This window comes from Sipha flava, unplaced genomic scaffold (assembly GCF_003268045.1).
Source record: "Sipha flava isolate LNK unplaced genomic scaffold, YSA_version1 247_pilon_pilon, whole genome shotgun sequence".
NCBI classification, from domain to species: domain Eukaryota; kingdom Metazoa; phylum Arthropoda; class Insecta; order Hemiptera; family Aphididae; genus Sipha; species Sipha flava.
Genome location: NW_020272895.1, coordinates 665,804 through 685,517, shown reverse-complemented (window position 1 = coordinate 685,517; position 19,714 = coordinate 665,804). Strand labels below are relative to the sequence as shown.

The 19,714-nt window shown below is 26.4% G+C and overlaps 2 protein-coding genes across 2 annotated transcripts in view; both read right to left on the bottom strand.

Moving 5' to 3' along the window:
* The window catches only part of LOC112684263 (neurotrimin-like), a gene marked incomplete in the record, with an annotated part of 168,503 nt that overhangs the window by 126,894 nt on the left and 21,895 nt on the right, over window positions 1–19,714 (bottom strand).
* LOC112684264 lies at window positions 11,949–13,228 on the bottom strand. The gene is made up of 2 exons (XM_025555689.1): window positions 13,189–13,228; window positions 11,949–13,125 (listed from the first exon to the last, which is right to left on the bottom strand). The coding sequence occupies exon 2, from the start codon at window positions 13,053–13,055 to the stop codon at window positions 12,432–12,434; it is 624 nt and encodes a 207-aa protein (XP_025411474.1). The 5' UTR covers window positions 13,056–13,125; window positions 13,189–13,228; the 3' UTR covers window positions 11,949–12,431.

Sequence of the window (19,714 nt, the reverse complement as noted above, 5' to 3'; positions counted from 1 at the left end):
TTTTCAGTTTAGTTAGTATATAATTATAATTTATCATTCTATAAGTTACAAGTATAAGAATTTAATCAGAATCCGTGGTAGACACTTTTGGGTGATAAGCCGAAATTAAATAATCAATGGCCATTTTATTTGAGCCAGTTTTTATTAATTTTAATGCATAATTAGAAACACATTCCAAACAACATTACAGTTTACAAATTTCTCTAAAAGAAATTATTTTTACTTGTTGATATTTAAACTACTCTATGTTAATACTTAATTACGTTTACCATTTACTTTTATTTATGTTTAATTATTAAGAAAAAATACCATGTATTAAATGAAATATAAGTGTTAAAGAATTAACTCAGATTTTAAAATATTTTCCTATATCTTATTTTATTATCCTTATCTTTAGTTGTGTGAAAAAAATTGGCTACTATTTTAATTGAGTTTATACATTTTAGCTAGTAATTAGAACTTTTTTATAACAAAAATTATGTTTGATTACTTTTTACGTTTTGTGTTGCATAATCATTACTTACATAATAGAATATAGCAAATCTGCAAAACTTGCCCACAATTCTTCATAAGCTATTTCAATACTATACTTCTCCTATACAGTCATAAAAATACCATCGAAATCCACTCTTATGAAATATGGTAAAAGGAGTAGCAAAGAAAGTGACAAAAACAACATACCAAACTTAATGAAATCAAAAGATCAATATTTTTATGCCCCTAACCCCTTAAAGAATATAACAGAAGACATAATAAAATGCTGAACGGACTTAAAATAGGCCACTCAACGGGTATCTGATATCACAAGATGAAACTATTTATGCACCACCTGTGGTATACCTTTATCTGTAAAATATCTATTAACCGAATGTCGCAAATACCAATCTGACCACGAAAAAACCCTCTTCTAACTCACCTATACGAAATTCTCAACACGAATCCAACCTTTACAATCAACCTAATCAAATTCCTAAGTTAACCAATCTATATAATTAATTTAAATATGTTCGTCAGATACTCAACAGCATATACATAATACACTCAACTAAAATTTGTAAATAATGTTTGTCCAATGGCCATAGTCCCCGAGGATATTTTTTTTCTTAGATAAAAAAAAATAAAATTATCGTAAATCAAACATAATTTTTGTTATAAAAAAGTTCTAATAATTAGTTAAAATTAATAAAAACCAACTCAATCAAAATAGTGGGTATACGTAAACTGCGCCCGATATTTTATCTATGTCAGTATTCATCAAAGTATGGACTCAAGCATCAGCAGAGCCAACTTTAACCGCAAATGCATGCAAGTCTTTTCATTCTCACTTTAATTCTAGCTTTTATACAACTCATCCAAATATTTTCCTATTCATAGAAAAGTTAAAAAAAAATTCAAATAGAAATATACATTGAACTAAATAGTATAAATGAACCATTTAGATTCCAGAACGGAAAAACGAAAAAAAAAACCCGAAAACTTAGAAAATTTATTTAATAAATATAATAATGGTATAATTCCAATTGATGAATATAATAGTGCTCAAATTCCTATTGATGAATACGAGTATCCATCATATGTTAATATTTTTAATATTTGTATTCATTTTGCTTTTTTTAAAATTATATATATTTTTTAATTATTCATATTTATATTATATTATATATTTATATTCATATTTCATTATATGGCTGTAACGAATTGAATATTTTACCCGGAATCTTACCCGGGCGCAATTTACATGTCACCAAAATAGTGGCCGTTTGTTTTTTTGACCTTATCTTACCATGTAACTTGTTTCTAGTGTCCATTTTGATTATTCTATTCTGTATAATAACCAAGATTACGCTATTTCCTATGACGTTCTTTAGAACGATAATGTTTGTAAACGTATGTAATATTTTTTTATTAATATATCATTGACATAAATGTGACATATCTTACAACAATTGTAATATTCATAGGCACAAATAGTGTAGATTTAAAGAGGGCTGAAGTTTACAAATGTACAATACACTATGTATTTATCATTAGTTTCAGAAGAAGGGGACTGAGCCTCCAATCCCACCCTTATTTCTACCTATGATAATAATGTTGAAATAAATGTTTGAACAATGTAGATATCCATATTTAATTCCGGTCACTCTGGATACGTGAATCCCAGTTATCCCGTATACAATATGACGCCGGCGGTAATTATAATTTACCCACGATGTGATTTATCCTATCAAAAATGTTTGATAAAAACTAAAAAAAAAAAAATAACTGTATATTTAATGGTAAAGAATAATATTAAGTAGTGTGTGTATAATAATACGCATGGACATGAACAATAACAATCATATGACGTATGTTTAACGGCGAGTAACAGTGGCGTAATTTTTGGGGGGGGGGGGGATATAGGGATATATCCACCCCCAGACGCTTTTTTTTAGAATAATTATAATTAAATTTCTGTAAGCACTAATCTTTAAAAGATTTTAAGATAAGAAATAAGAATACATGGATATTATCATAGTCGAGATTTTTTTTATTTTACTAATATAAAACTACGATAGTTCAACAATTATAATATATGACAAGAAAATTATATAGCTCAGAGTTAAAATATAACACTGATAAATCTACAATTTACCACTCTTGTTTAGTGCTTAAAGCATGCAATATTTCACAAAAACGTGAAACATTGAAATTTTTTCTAAAACAAATATTAATGTTAGTTATTTATCAATTATTTATTATATAATCTAAAAGTTCTTATTATAATCATTAATATTAATAAAATGAGTATAGTGATTGACATATTACTATAATAACTATATTATACTATATATATTGGGTCTTGTTTTCGACTATTTATAGCATTATAGCAAAACTTGGTTTATTTTCCTAGAAAATTGCTTTCGACAAACAATGTATCATTATATTATTCTATTCAGTGGTATAAGGTATTAACCAGTGATGCCATGTTGGCCTTTTTAAGGCTAAATCTGGTCTTTTTCATTTCAATCTGACTGAAAAAATACACAATCTTGCTCCTAGCTTTTTTTCTAGCCATTAATTGTTTTTAAATAGCTTAATTCTGATTTAAGTTATATATAATATATTTTAATTGATTGTGTATATAAGTATAATATTACACGACATTGATATCATGAGTTTTTCCCTTCGTTTTCGTTATCACTCCATATGATAAACCATATTTATGGTTGTTATCAAAACAAATTATATTTATCTGTGGTGATTGTTAACTACGAATCGGATTTATATTCATATCTAGTTAATATTTATCACTTTACACCTCGGACTAGTATATCTTAGTTCGTTTCACGATTATAGATTCGTGATTCAAAAGACTTTAATTCACTATCCTAACATTTTTTTTATGTATTACCTATTTGTTTTGTTATTTTTAATACTTATTATTTTATTTCCTTGTTTATTGTTTTAATGTTGGACTGCTTAGAACATAAAAATTTAATAAACTATGAATTATGATTATTTAATATTTTTATTTATTATATTTAATGTTCTAATAATATTATTTACTTGCAAAATATGATAAAAAGATTAATAGCTTTACTAAAGAAGGAAATGGAAATTGCCAACAATTTTAATAGTATTAATATTTTTATTTTTGCGTTAATATGTTTGTTATTAATCGTTTTTTTTTCAGCTGATTTCCGGCCTTTTGTGATAGTACTCATAGCTTTTTAAAAAAATTATAACTGGCAACACTGGTATTAACTATTTTGAAATATTATAAAACTGTAAACGATCAGCAATAGTACAACACCAATGTCTATTATTATTTATATTATATATAATAAAACGAGTAATAAAATAATATTATTTTTTTCTGTAACTGTGGATGTGTGTTTATTGTGCGATAATGTAAATTTAATATATTACTAAATTACATATTCAATTATTAAATTAAAAATTATAAGGCAGTCGAATGCTTTTATTTCTTTTTTTCAAAAAAATTTAAATAAACTAATCAAGAAAACAGCTTATCAAAATGTAATTCAGATCAAGACCAACCTAGCAAAAAACTTGTAATAAAGTTGAACTATTTTTTGAAATAATCTAAATCTTCATACATTTATATATTTCTTATTTCTATGTAGTTATTATGGCATATCCATATCCACAAATTTAAAAATTAATAATACAAGGATATTTTCTTAGGAAAAACAAAGAATCAGATCAATGATTTCTGTAGAACAACCTGTAAGTACAAAGTTAGAAAAAGTTAATAATTAAAAATTAACATTTTTTACAATCATTATTATACCATTTAATTTATAATAATAAATTAATATAATATTGAGATATATGAGATTTAATGTTTAAAGGGGGTGTGGGGGGCATAGCCCTACTAAAATGATAGTATAAATTTATATCCCAATCCCACCCCAAAACCAATTCCAAATTACGCCACTGGCGAGTAATGAAGATATATCAACAACAGTTGGTAAAAGATGCTATTATCAATAATATCAATATATATGATCACATTTCCGTTGCGTTGTTAGAAGACTTTCAGATTTTTCGAGAAGAATTTTCGAAAAAATTTATGGATGGTTGAGTTCGTAAACAATATTTCCTACCACAGATTTTACGTGATTTTGCTTTATTTTAAATTAATTACGTTTAAAAACATTAAAATATTCTGAGAGTTAGCACAATATGCAGTATATTGTTTAGAATAATTACTGTACAACAATATTTGTATAAAACTCACTCTCAATTTTTGCAGAGAGAAGAGAGAAGAGTTGCTATTCACAAATTTTATAAAGAATCACAGTTGATTAGACGTGTCTTATGATTTTAGATCTTCATAATTTATAAGATAAAATTTTGATGGCAATATTTTATTTTACTAAATTTAAAATCATCAATGTAATTAAAAAAACTGAACAACTTAACTTAACTTAAAAACTATTTTAAATAATATTTATACAATAAAATAATAAAAAATAAAATACAAATTAATAAATGGTTAGTAGTTGTACATGAATACATAAATAAATAGTTTATATATATACAGTAGAATCCGTTTAAGACGCTCTTCAAAGAACCAGTTAAAAATAGCGTCTTAAGCGGGAAATCGTATTACGCGGGAACAAAATGATGTCAAAATCAAGGGACTCGTAAAAATGAGCGTATTAGCCGGGAAATCGTCTTAAGCGAAAGCGTCTTAAACGGGTTCTACTGTATATATATAGAAAAAATAAATAAATAAATGCTTAGTCTGAAGTATTATATTTGTAATTTATAATCGGTTTCAAATGAAAATTTCATCAACAGGTATATACAAAGTCAATAAAATAGTGACTCGTGTTTTAATTTTATTGACTTTGTATATACCTAGTGATGCATTTTTAATATATAATTTTGTTCGAGTTACATTCCTCCTTTGTCTTACTACCGAATAAAATAGGTAAAAAAAAACATTCAGTCACTGTAAAACAAGTACATATTTTGACGCTGTTTGAAAAAAAATACCTGTCCTCTATCCACTTCTCCATAGTGATCATGGTCTTTATCATGATAGTAAACACTGTTTTCACATAAATTTCAGTATTTTACCGCCGGGGTTTAATTTGAATTCACTGTCTAATCTTTAACAAATATAATTTATACGGTTCTCGTTAATAAAAAATCCAATGCATAGCCATCGAATTTGAATATATAATATGTTATATTATTATTAAACATAAAACAGCCCCTTACGGAAGAATAATATTTGATGGTAAGCTATATACATACATATATATATATATGTATGTATGTATTATACAATAACCGTTGGTCAAGCATTTATATAATGAGCACCGTATAAATCCTGTACACAACCTCTCACTTTGTCCGAAGTGGTATCTTACCCTTATGCTGCGTTAGTATATAGTCGAGTAATTACTAAACTCCTAAAACGTGAAATCAGAACAATAAAACTTAATAAAATGTCAATGGGAAACTTTATTATTAATAGACACATCATGTATTAATAAAGTAATCTAATGTTATTAATTAATATTATAATTACGTTCAATACGGAATAATTAAAAAATGTTTAACGATTATCATTTAAAAATAATTACCAAATCACTCTTACTATATTTTACTGTTTTATCGTTGATCAAAATGTTCATACACAATCGAAACTTCGCAATAACAATATTTAAACTCAGGTGCACTAAAAAGGAATTTTAATTTGATGCACGATTCAAAACTTAGTCAAAATAAAATTTAATAACTATTGAAATGTATATAAGTACCTAGACGTACATATTGTACTTATCAGGTGGAATTTTTATTTTGAGGGATTTTTACTGTTAGTGAGTTGACCATAAGTTGAGGTTTCACTGTACATTAATGGTTTCAATACATATTTTATCACGATGCTAAGCAATTGTATTTTACCATTTTATCTGTTATGTTTATAATTATAACATTATAAGATATTACGTTTTTGTATATTTACATTTTTTAATCAAGATATCGTCTTTATTGTTTATTACAAAGATGTAAAGTGCCTTAAAATATTTTAGAAAATAAATGAACATTTTTTACATAGGTGTAAAGTTTACACTGTAAACGATCGATACAAAAAATGAAGTCATCCACAGGGATTAAATACAAATCTGAAAATATAACTATTGTCAATAATGATGATGATACTCCCTTGACAATAGTTTTATGAAGCAATATTTTACAGGGTTCGTAAAATATCGTCTTATAATATACATGCAGTAATAATGTACATTGTGTAGTGTTCACAAAGTATATATGTACCAAAAATTATAAATGTTTATTTGATTTTCTTAGTCTTTTAAATATATATACATATTTATATATTCGTAAAAAATATTAAAACAAATTTAAATTTAACAATATTTTTCAATGCATGTATATAACGTAATACATATACATAACAAAAACAACAATTATTATAACATTATTATTATTATATCCGGCCTAATACTACCATTAATTTCACTATAATAGGATTAATGTTATACATTCCCTCAGCTACAAATATTGTATATATTGTAAAATATATTATTTTTTCCATGTGAAATTTCAAATAAAGGGGTGAACAACAATCCCAAGAGGGATTAAAATTATACCCTTAAATAAGTTTTGAACAACAGCATTGAATATATTTGATTCTTTTCTACCCAGTTATAGAAAATAATGATAAGGTCAAAAGTTATCTCAGAAAAATGTAGTTAGCAAATCAGGCTTTGTCAGTACCCAGAAGAAAAATTATATTAGGATAACATCTGTTTCAATTATTATACAAAATTTAATAGACGAATTAATTTAGTAATATTTTTTTAATAAAATTAAATTAAAAAAAAAAAAAAAAAAAAATAGTATTCAGATAATTATATACAAATAAAATTTAATCAACATAAGAATTTTAATATGAAATAGCTTAAATTTACTAAAAAAAATTAAAAAATAAGTCTTTCAACTTTATTCTAGATTCTGAGTAACTGCAACACGATTGTGCCCCGATCTCTTTTTACCTGATAAAACCATAACACCATTGCGCACCAAATTATATGTTTATATAATATGTATAATAATTTTTATACAACATAAAATAATGTATACAATACATACTTTCTATAATTTGCATATACATGCAATCAAACTATTAATTCATAAAATACACCTTTTTAAATTTTTTAAAAAAGAATAATCGATTAAGATAATGATAGTTATAGTAATAATATCGACTAATGACTATCATTAGCTCAATCAGCTATTCATTTCGATTTTGAAAAAATGTATTTTTAGAATTAATAGTATTCTTCTACTAAATACATCAACCATCTATAGAAGTATAAATTAATCCAACTGACCTCTTTCACTCTAAATTGGTTTTCAATAAAAATGGTACTTGGGTTTCAAGTTTAAAAAACTAATACTGCAATATCATTCACCCATTAATGTATCACTCCTGGCCGTGGAGTCTTAGTTAATCTAAGAGATTTACCTTTTTTTATCTTATATTTATAATTAGAAAACATTTTAACGTTAGTTTGAAAGTCCCAAAATCGTAGCGAGTATACATTCACAAAACGATTAATAATTAGTTACATTGAATGCTTGTATAATGTGTGTTGTATTCAATTGTTTCGTGTTTATAACATATGGGCCTTTATACGAATGAACAGTCTTCAAACTTTCAAAACACCTCGTATATATGTACTGTTAGTAAAAATATGTGATTGAGAATATTTATTTTGTTGTTGATGTTTTCGGGAAACTCAAAGTCAAGTGATTATACTTCCGGTTGTTGGATAAAGGAATAATTGTCAGAAGTTCGCTACATGTTCGTACAGCATATTTATATACGTGTACATAAATGCTTCTCGTTCTCATGTCAACACCCTCAAGCCAAGCACGCAAAGTTTATTTTATTTTGTGTACGGTATATGTGCACAAAGTGTACGCCGACAAATATATAAATATGCACTTTTTTTTCATATTTTTTTATTCCTCAGACATCGATTTAATGAGGTTCAGTAAGCTATAGGAGTAAATACTATAAAATATCTAAATAATTTAATACAATACCAATTAATTATTAATTATCAAATCTTATAATCTATGAAACAATAACAACATATCTGTATACTCGTATATATATATATATATGTTACCGGCAATATAAATAATCTGGTACTTTGCAAAATGCCAAAAATCACTCGGTAGTATACATAATACGAACTTTGCCTAGGTATTATGTAGAATGCCAATCGTGGAGTAGGCAATATGAAAAAAACAAAAAAAATTGTCTTTTATCGTAAATGTGCGTTTACGGTTTAACGCAATAAAGATTAATATTCTTTTACTACTGCAATAATAATTCTGAGATATAATATTGAACGTACTAATCATTTTATTACAATATCTTAATTTTTCTCGTCATTTTCGTGTCTCGTTTTAGTGTTGCAACTATGCATACGATTTGTATGAAGTCAAATTTTTATAAAAAACTACAAAATTTTTTTAAAAAAATTTGGCCACTAATACTAGTTTTTTATCTGATGAACAGTATAATGAGTTGATAAAAATTCAATCCACGAGAATTGGCTAAAGATTTTTAAAATGTGTTTGTAAGTTCAAGTGTTAAAATAAAAAGTGTATTTGCCTTGAAAATAACATTTTGTGCATTTAAAATGTCACTTTTCTACAACATTTTTTAATAAGTTAATAGTAGTTTAAGTAAAATATTTATATAATTATAAATAAAAATTAAATTTTGTCTGTAATATGAGTAATAATATATAATAATTATAAGAATCTTAATATAATATAAAATATAATGAAATGTTTTGTACTTTTCCTAAAAAAAAAAATTGACATTTTGCATAATGCTTAGGTATTTTATAAAATGCCTAGGTTATATGTAAAATAATATTGAAAATCTTATGTTTTATTTACATTGCCTAAAATAGGTCGGCAATTTGCATAATGTATAGGCATTTTGTAAAATACTTGAATTATCCATATTGCCGGTAACATATACATATAATTAAATTACCATTTATTCACACATTCAATGATCACTGCATTTAAAAAACAACACAACTTATAATTAAGTGATTCCTCTAATTATCTATATATGAAATAAGAAGCGTGTTTTCAAAAATTATATATTTAAAAGTTGAAACAGTTTTGGGCTAGACGTATACATTTTTCACTTTTTGGTCATCAAGGAAAAACTTTATTTTATCTAATATACAATATTATATAACACGTAACAAATGATCAACTGAAATTATGAATACAGTACATATAAATAAATGAAAATAAATATCATTTGAATATACGACGATTTTTTAGCATAATATTTTTAAGTTTAGAATTAGTAATTGCTCTAGTCTAAATAATTTATAATAATTATTACCCAGGTTAGTAAGTAATTAAACTTATATTAAAACGAGTAATTAAACTTATACTTTATAAATATTTTCAGATTTTAACTTACCTCTGATTAAATTTATATTATATACTGTAACCTTCAAACAATAATATACTGTTTAAAATCGATATTAATAGCTATCAAATGATATTGAATATTGCATATCAAGTGTTAAGACTAAATGATACTATATAATACTATGCATATAGTTTTAAATTACTTGCAAATGCTCCCTAAGAAAAACTCATTGCCCACTTTTTTCTTTTTTATAAATTTGGAATTTCTACAGTTTGTGAATAAATTTATTTCACCAAGTGTAAATTACAAAATAGCATATACATATGTATGTATATTGTGCGATATTGTACAACGGAATTACAACTAAGACGCGATGTACATTTCCAAAGTCGCTGTTGGCAGTTCCAGGTATACATGATGATTTATACCACGATTATAGACGAAGACGAAATTTGGTCTCCGGGCAGGATTAAGTGCATGTTTTGAACCTAGTACACAAATTCTCCTAACCAAACCAAAACCAATCATAACCAATCGACCGGCGTTCACGAAGTGATTTTACTACGTGTGATTCCGAAACAGGCGGTGGCAGAGATGGGTAAAAGAGACGCGGATGAACGTTATCAAAACGCTGGGTGATAGTTGACACTGACCTAGGAGCATATATAAATATATATACTATACAGACCACGAGTACAGCGCATGTACTATAATATTGTTGTACACGTAGGGACCCGACATCGATGTAAACAATAATCGTCCTTATGATAACAGTCATCGAGTAGTATTTAAGTACGTTAGTGCATACAAAAAGACACGGTAGCGCATTATAATATAAATATATGTGTACGTAAATAAATAATATTTGAATCGCTTCATACTAATGAGGCCTTGATCCGTATCTTTAAACTTTTGGAGAAATGAAAATAACTTTTGATTTACTCAAAAATGTATAAATATATAAGGTTTTTATAAAAGTTAATAGATATTACATAGTAAAATTAAATTCTTTAAATCAATATTATTATTTTAAAAATGTAGTTTAGGTTGTTAGCACTTAAGTATAGTGGACTTAGACCATTTTTACAAAAGTCACTAATGTATTTGATTTATACTGTTTCAGGTCATGAAATTAAATAGTAAAAACGACAATATTATCACTAAACAAATTATATTAACTATTAAAAATAAAGAAATAGGTATTTAATTCAAAAAATAACAATAAAATATTAATTTCTTATTATAAATTAACAATTTCTCTTCTAGTTTCATTAGAATGATATAATAATGTATACAACTTTTATAACAAAAAATACTCAAAAAAAAAACATAATTTATTTAATTGAAACATTATCACTTTTTAATATTTTCATATAATACTATTTAATTTATATTTAACTATAAATTATAACAAAATCTTTTTCATAAATCTCTCTAATTAAAAATATTAATTCGTTTTAAGTTTATGTTATTCAAATAAGTCTTTTTTAAATGCTTTTGTCTGTTTCTTATTTTTCTATGATTTTATTATTCGTTATCCGTTGACCACGTGAAAATATTATCATAAAATTCTTTGTACGGATGGTCAATGTAGGAATATGATTTTTTAATATCATTCATCTTGGATATTTTTATTAGAAGTCTATCGTTTTCGTAAGCATGAGTATCTGGAAATTTAATATTAGTTCTGTGTTTTCCTGGTTGCATAAGAGGGAATGTAGATTTTAAAAGGCCATTGATTAATGGATAGCCAAAAATAGTTCCGGGATATTCTGAATTGTAGATAAATTGAGAAAATTATGAAATTCCAAAATTAGTTTTTTGATTTCTTGAAAATGAACGACTTTCTATGGAAATAGTATCTTTTTTATAATACTTCGGCCACCACAATTTGAAGTTTAATATGTCTGATGTGTTTATTTCAACTACTTGAAACTTATCCGATTTTGCCTGACAAATTTACTCAATAAAATGGTGTGTTGTATAAATTCGATTTTTTTTTTTTTTTTTTTAAATAACGCTTTATCAATACAAAATCTCTATCGCATGGCAGGAAAGAATGACCACGTACAGGGAAATTTTGAATAATTTTCTTAAATCGTCCAATATCGGTTAAGGCCAATAACATTCTAGACAAAGTGTGATTTTTGATCTGACCGCCGCAATTATAAGAATATAAATGAAGTTCATTAACAGAAGTTGGTATATAATTTTTTATGTAGTAATCCAAAAAGGAACAAACTTCATCTGGTCCTTTTTTAGCTTGTCCTTCATGATACAGAAAAATTGTCGATTTACCTGTTTTTATATCATGAACACAAAAAATTGATACTGATAATTGTCTCCAATAAAACATTTCCTAAATAGGAATTTTAGGAAGACTTAAATTTTGCATATAATCAAAACATAAAGCAACAGTGTTACTTTGAATTTTGTTTTTTTCCTCTACTTCAACCTTAAGTTCGTTTTAAAACTTTTTGCTTTTTCGCTTATGGACCATTAACTCAGCTACTGCAACTTTTTTGGCGGCATCGTTTAAACATGGATTTTTTATTTTTAAATTTAAATTTTCACAAGTACAACATACATCAACTTGCGGGCGTCCAAATCTCAATTCAAAATTGCCTTTAAAAAACTTAAAATATGAAACATATCTCACTTTAACGTTAGGGTATTTAGCTTTAAATAAATTATACATAGTTTTAATACTTAATTGTTCATTCAAATATTTTACTTCTTTACCAGAATAATGACTAATTTTAGTAGGAAACGAATCTATATGATTTTGCATAAGAACTTTAGTTTCCCCTGATAGAGCATTACTAGCACTATGTAAACCCCTTTGATCTTTGGGACTTTTACCATGTATTGTTAAATCTCGTAATCTTTTGATTCTTTTCATAGACACAGAATGTAATGATAAAAATGCGTTTAAACATACCATTTTTTTAAATTCACCGACGTAAACAAAGTATTTAAAACTAAATTCATTTACTCTTGGATTTGTGATTTTTCTTGGACGATGTCTTTGGACTTTGAGAACTTCAATTAAACTTTGTAAAAACAAATCTTGCTGATTTTTTGAGGTCATGGAATATAATCTAGTCAGAATTTTTGTTTTGTTTTCAGGTGAGATAGAGTTAAATCATTTCTTTTTACATCTAAAAAAAAGTTTAACAAATAACAATGAAAATAAATAACATTATTATTATTAAAGTTATTACTTGCAAGGTCCGGTGGTTTTTTTCTCAACAAATTTGCCTTTATTATTAATATATTCAACACCAGTTCGTATAGCTTTTTTAATTATGTTTCTTTTATATGAATTTACATTGCTACGTTTCTTTCCAACTTCTATATTATCCATTATGAGTTATATACATACAAATTTACAGTTAACTTGTATAACGATCAGGAAACTGCACTTTTGATAACATGATTAATGTAAAATCATAATCACAACACTAGAAAACTTGATATCACAATATCAGCTGATATTATTTTTGATAATAATATTAGATTTATGGAAAAAGCATTAGTCCGTGGCTATATCCCTTTTAACAAAAATGTAATGTATAATATGCTTGTTTACAATAGGTTTTAGTGATAGGACTAAGACTTAACATAAATCAATGTGTCTAAGTAATGTGATAATGAATCTGTAATAATCACGTTTTTGATAAAATGTTGACTTAGGCCTTTTTTGAATGAAGCGATTCATTTGCAGTCTCGGCGGGCTTCACGTGTGTACACTACTACACAATCTCGACGTACATCTATGATACGCACGTCTCGTCCATCGCCTAACAACGAGCTTTTGGACGTTAACCGCGGACTAATAATACTGCAATTATTGTTCGTTCCACCCAACGACATTGTTATTGGTAAGTATATAATTTTGAAATAAATTTCTAAAAATACTCAGACGGCTAAACACGTAAATGTGGCTTTCAGCGGTAGCGTATTAAACGTACTAATAAACGGCATTATACTGCACTGAAACGGAGTGATGCAAAAAAAACGAAAATAAAATTGTTGAGTGGAATCGGTTTAAAAGTAGATACAAACACGTTTAGGTTAAATTAATAAACAATTTAATATCGTGAAATTATAATAATAATAATAATAAGATTATATAAAACGCACTTCGTACAACGGCAACCGATCGCATGTCTCGACAGACTGCCTCCATATATCTGTGCTACAATACCCGTATACATACCACACCCGACATACAGAATGTGCCATCTCAACACTAATCGCTGACTATAATAATGTATACATATATACTTAAGACTACAGTATGAATACAAACTAATACATATTAAATACACTGGGTGTATTGTTTAATTTCAACAAAAATCAAACCGTTTCGCATAGAAAGTAAATAGCACAAACTTTTTCAGAACCATAAGTCCTCCATTAACTTGATTAAAAACAAGACATTATATTTTATGATAATATTTTCATTTTCAAAGAATACGCCTTTCCTTATACGCAAGTACATAAACAATATCATCAACATTGATGTTATTCGAGAGATTTATATATGATCTATGTGCTTAATGTGGAAATACAAGTGTACATTTGAGGGGCTCGGTAGTGATTTAGAGGTATCAAACTATCATTATGCACCAATGACTGTCGTAACAAATATTTTTTATTTTTTTTTCCTAATATAATTCTTAATTTAAATTATAAAGAATCATATGATTTTAACCATTTCGTAAACAACATTTTAGATACAATTTTATTGAAAAAAATCTTTTAACTTTGAAAACTAATTCATTCAGTGTATTATAAATAAATTCTCATGGTTCATTATCGTCGAATTAGCAATTTAATGTACAATATATTATTGTTTAATACATTTTATTATAACCGTGTGGATATTTTTTAAACAAAATTATATATTTAAACTTAAACTTCGTGTATAAGACGAATTTTAGAAATCGGATAAAAGTAATGACTTAATGATTAATTCATATTTAAAAATAATCATTTAAAATGTGTTGATAATATTATAAATGTTTATGTATAGTTATAGGTGTATTGATCTTTAATTTACTATATGTTCATATTTTGGTAAACTTAACCTAGACTCTCCATTAAATCATTTTTTTGAGAGGTATATATAATTTTCAACTTTTTTAAAATATATAATATTATAGACAATTGTTATACGTTTTGGTACGCCTTATATTACATAAAAGTCATTCATTTTTGGGTATTGACATTTGAATTGATAAAATCGTTAAATAATTTTAAATATTAAAGCATTTATAATGAAAAATTTGATTGGTTTCTATGATAAATAATTATTTGCGTTAAGTAAAATAAATAAAAATATGTATATTGCTCAGAAGAAATTGAAGTTTACCAAAAATATTTATATTTATGGAAAATAAAACGATCTGGTAAGAAAGTTGTGTTGCATTAAAACCGAAAAGCAATTCTTTAAAACTGTATATTTCATAATCTGTAAATATTTATATTTTTATATCTCAATTGTATTCACTGATTTATTTATATTTTTTCTTTCAATATAAATTTATTAATAAAAATGTCAAATGAAAACATGAAAAAAGATTAATTTCTACGTAGAATCCTAGATATATTTAAAGAATAAAATATGTTTTGAAAATTGTACAAATTATAAACTATTGAAAATGGAAAATTCAATAATTAAGTATTTTTTTAATTACACAGTAGTATAAAATGTGATATATTTTAGGTGATTAGCAGACAATGAAGTAGCTGAATATAATTTATATACTTTAAATATACAGAACATATAAATTAATGAGGATTATTGAGAACGAACTATAGAAATATGTTTTTACTGTATGAATATTTTGCAATTTATGATAAGATAAAAAACGAATAATTAAATGAAATTGTAATTCATTGAGCTTCAATACTATATTTGATAAAAATAAAATGTAGTACCTTCCATCAAAGATTATAACTATGTAAATAACTATGTAAATCAGCTTAAAAGTTTATAAATCAAATAGAACTAAATATCAATTAAAATAGTATAAGTAAAAAAATAATTATTTTCTAACTTTATTCGCATTATTTGTTGTGATAACTGTTTATTATTCCGAATATGTTTTTTATTAACCATCAGATTACAATATTATTATTAAATATAAAAACGAAAAGTGTATTGTTAATAATTGAATAAATCTTGAATTATTTCATCTATCCTCAGTATTATGACAACATTACATTGAGGTAACTCAATTAAAGTATTTTATTTAGAAGCGCAACATCTGTGGCTTTACATCGTTCGCAATATTATCGATATATAATTTTAAATTTTCTATTTAGAAAATTGCTTATTTCTCGTATCACTCGAAATAAACATACAAAAATAAAAAATAAATATGTCTTAAATATTTATAAGATAAAATTACAAAATATATGGTAATATCCTAAATAACGAGTATGTATAATAGTATTCCATAACTTAATGTTCTGGTAATATTATGCTTTAACTTATGTAAAAACATTATGTACACAAACTTAAGACCATCATTTTTTAAACTTATTCAAAATTAATGTAATATTAATTATGCTTTACACTATTAAAAGAATAAAAAAAATATTATAATTTCAATATTCAAAGACAAAAATTCTGAGAACATTTTAAATACAGTATTTACATAATATTATGATTACATTGTTACAAGAACATTCAATGAACAATAACAGTACCAATTTAAATCTTATTTAATAAATCGAAAATTACATTAATCTATTCAGTTTAATATTATTTATGGTCACTATATATCAGAGGTTTATATCGATTCAGTAAAATTTCAGGCCGCATTTTTGGAGTGATCTTTAGAATTTAGTATATTTCTTTGTTTACACTGTTACAATATTTAAACACCACGCAACATATCCATTATCTTCTCAATCTCACATTCACAAGAGAAAAATTTGCTCTCAAGTAGTATCTATTTCTTCAGGTTATTTTCTTTACAAATTTTTTGTTCCCTTTATAAACCATTCTATTGGTTTATTTGTTAATAATAATTTTTTGGAGATCTACTTAGTGTTATTACCCAACTGCCACTTCAATTTCGTAGATTTTTTTCTGTTCCGTGATCGTCGATACGCCCATGGTTATTTTGAGAAAATTATTTTACGAGTACGAAGAAAGAAACCTTAATGCTCGTTACACCCTAAAAAACTACTATTTTTCAGATCCAGACATATGTATCCTGTATAACATTAAATTTCATGAAAAATACCTAGTTAGAATATTGCTTATTTTTTTATTTTATTTAATTTTTTTTTTTAAATAATCATAATAAATTACATAACACATACAATACATTTAGTTATTTATAAGATTTTATATCTCTTTCAGCAATTGTTTGTGTTGAGATTGAGAGTAATACAATTTGATGAAACATAAGATAGATATATGTGATTAATGTAATGATAAAATAAAGAAAAGTTTAAATATTGAAATTATTTGAAAATTTTAGTGGACAGTTTTACATATACAATTTTAGTTTATAATTACAATTTCATTTACACTAAAAATAATAAAATATAATAAATATTATTATGTAAAAAATGTTAAAAATGTATTAAATTATACTAATTGAAAAAACAGCCAGTAATATATAATTGTTTAGGATTAAGTTTGGTACAGTAAACGTTTTTTTTTATAGGAATACGGCTTATGCGCAAGTTTTCATTTTGATTAATTTAATAGGTTTTAATATTATAAGCTTGAAGTAATTCAATGCATTTTGTTCTTCCGTTTCTCATCAACGATTATAACTAGTTTCTTTTTGTGCAGTTTTCGTTAGGCATATTAATACTTTTTCTAAGAATTTATTTCCACCGAACGAAAAAAATAAACAAAAGATGAAAAGAAACCCATCAGAGACGTTCACTCGTCAATACTTGACGAGTAGACTGTAGGTGATGCGACACCATCAGCCCCAGTGGTTTTTCGGATTTTCAATGAGGAAACAATCTATTACGAGATAAAATATGCTTTATCCTACATTACTTATACTTAATGATATCCCATTAATATATTATCTAATCGGTTAACAGTTGAATGGAAATTGTTCGAACAGTTTTTGCGCTCCGTAATCCATAAATTCATTCTGTGAACATTATTAAACACGCTGACATATTATTATCATTGCGATAGAAATTCAGAGAATTTTGTCAGCGTACTCTCTCTTTCTCTCTTTTTCTCTCTCTCTCGCACATCGAATTACTATACGCATTCTTCGAGTTGAGTCTGCTTGGTATCAGCGGTTTACCACGCGTGGTACACTGAAATATTATAATCCTCCCTTGAACGACTCGTAATAATAATAATAATAGTAATAACAACATGGCATACCTAGCTGGTAACCTCTCCCATCCACTCCGTGCAAAGTACCGATATGAGCAGTCGGTTGTCTGGAATATTGCTTAATGTACCGACCTCTACAGTAACCGGATGAGCCATACACTATATAATAGTATCATAATGCAATTATTAAAATACGAGTGCATGTCAAGTCATGCGGACACGAAGCCCGAACGTGTGCATGTATTACACGACGGATTGCTACCAGGTTAGGTAAACCGTACGTGTACGTATTACTATTATTATTATTATTATTATTATTATTATTGTGTTAGTATTTATAAAAAACGTTAGTTGTTAGTAACGTGTGCGTTGTTATCCCGGGGAAATCGCGTACCGTAATGTAAACGGAATCGAAAACAATGCAGCTAGGTGTTGATGAAGGGCTGGTTCGCCGCCACGGCTGTAGATCGCCGCACCGGATGAACCGGCGGCAGGACCGGCGTGAACTCCGACCGGACGTGACCACCCTCGACCAGATAATGGACATTGCCGGGTGGGAAGGGAGATGCATTGATTTCGTTTTCGTACACACGTGCGTACGACTGTTATTATTGTTATTATTATTATCATCATCACAGCTATTATATTGCCATTATATGATAATAATAATATGTTGTGCGTGCATAATACGTGTACGAGAGGAAGTACCGGTATTATTTGCACGTGTTTCCGTTCCGACGTTATTCTACCTGTATTGTACGCGGAATCCAAGCGATCGGGAATGCGGAGCAGACAGCAATAATTATGTATGCACACATGCGTAGTTTCAATCGCTCCTATACGTGTGTGTAAGATATGTACTTGACGAATTTATTTAAATGAATCATATAAGATTGCGATATCTTATTAACTATTAGTTGAAGATCGTTATTATGTCGAGTTAAAATTAATTCTATTCGAACATTAATTAAATTTTTTTTAAAGTCTTCGAAAGAACTAAAACATTATTTCAACGGCATCCATACAATAAACTCTCCTTTAGTGTTACTACTTGAAATTCTTTTTTGACATTCCACCCAACATTTTCATAACATTGATGATTAGCAAGGATACTTTATAAATAACATTTTAACGAACTTGTAATACCTACTCGTAAGTTTCGAGTTCTATCCCCTTCTACACCGTTTATTACCAATCGTACTTGATCAAAGAAAAAAGATATTCCGTTACTGCACACTTTAGATTTTTCAGGGTCATTAAATTTCCATTCAATAAAAATAAAACTTTCATGTAAATATGGATATACGTCTGTCTGCAGAACTGCAAGAGTACCAGATTTTAAAAAAATTAACTCACGAAAAGAAATTTAATTCCTCTCATTAAACTTAAGTATACAATTTTATTATTGGTAT

Bases quoted from the DNA above. Each gene is read 5' to 3' on its own strand.
- LOC112684264 (XM_025555689.1), bottom strand. From the start codon at position 13,055: ATGACCTCAAAAAATCAGCAAGATTTGTTTTTACAAAGTTTAATTGAA.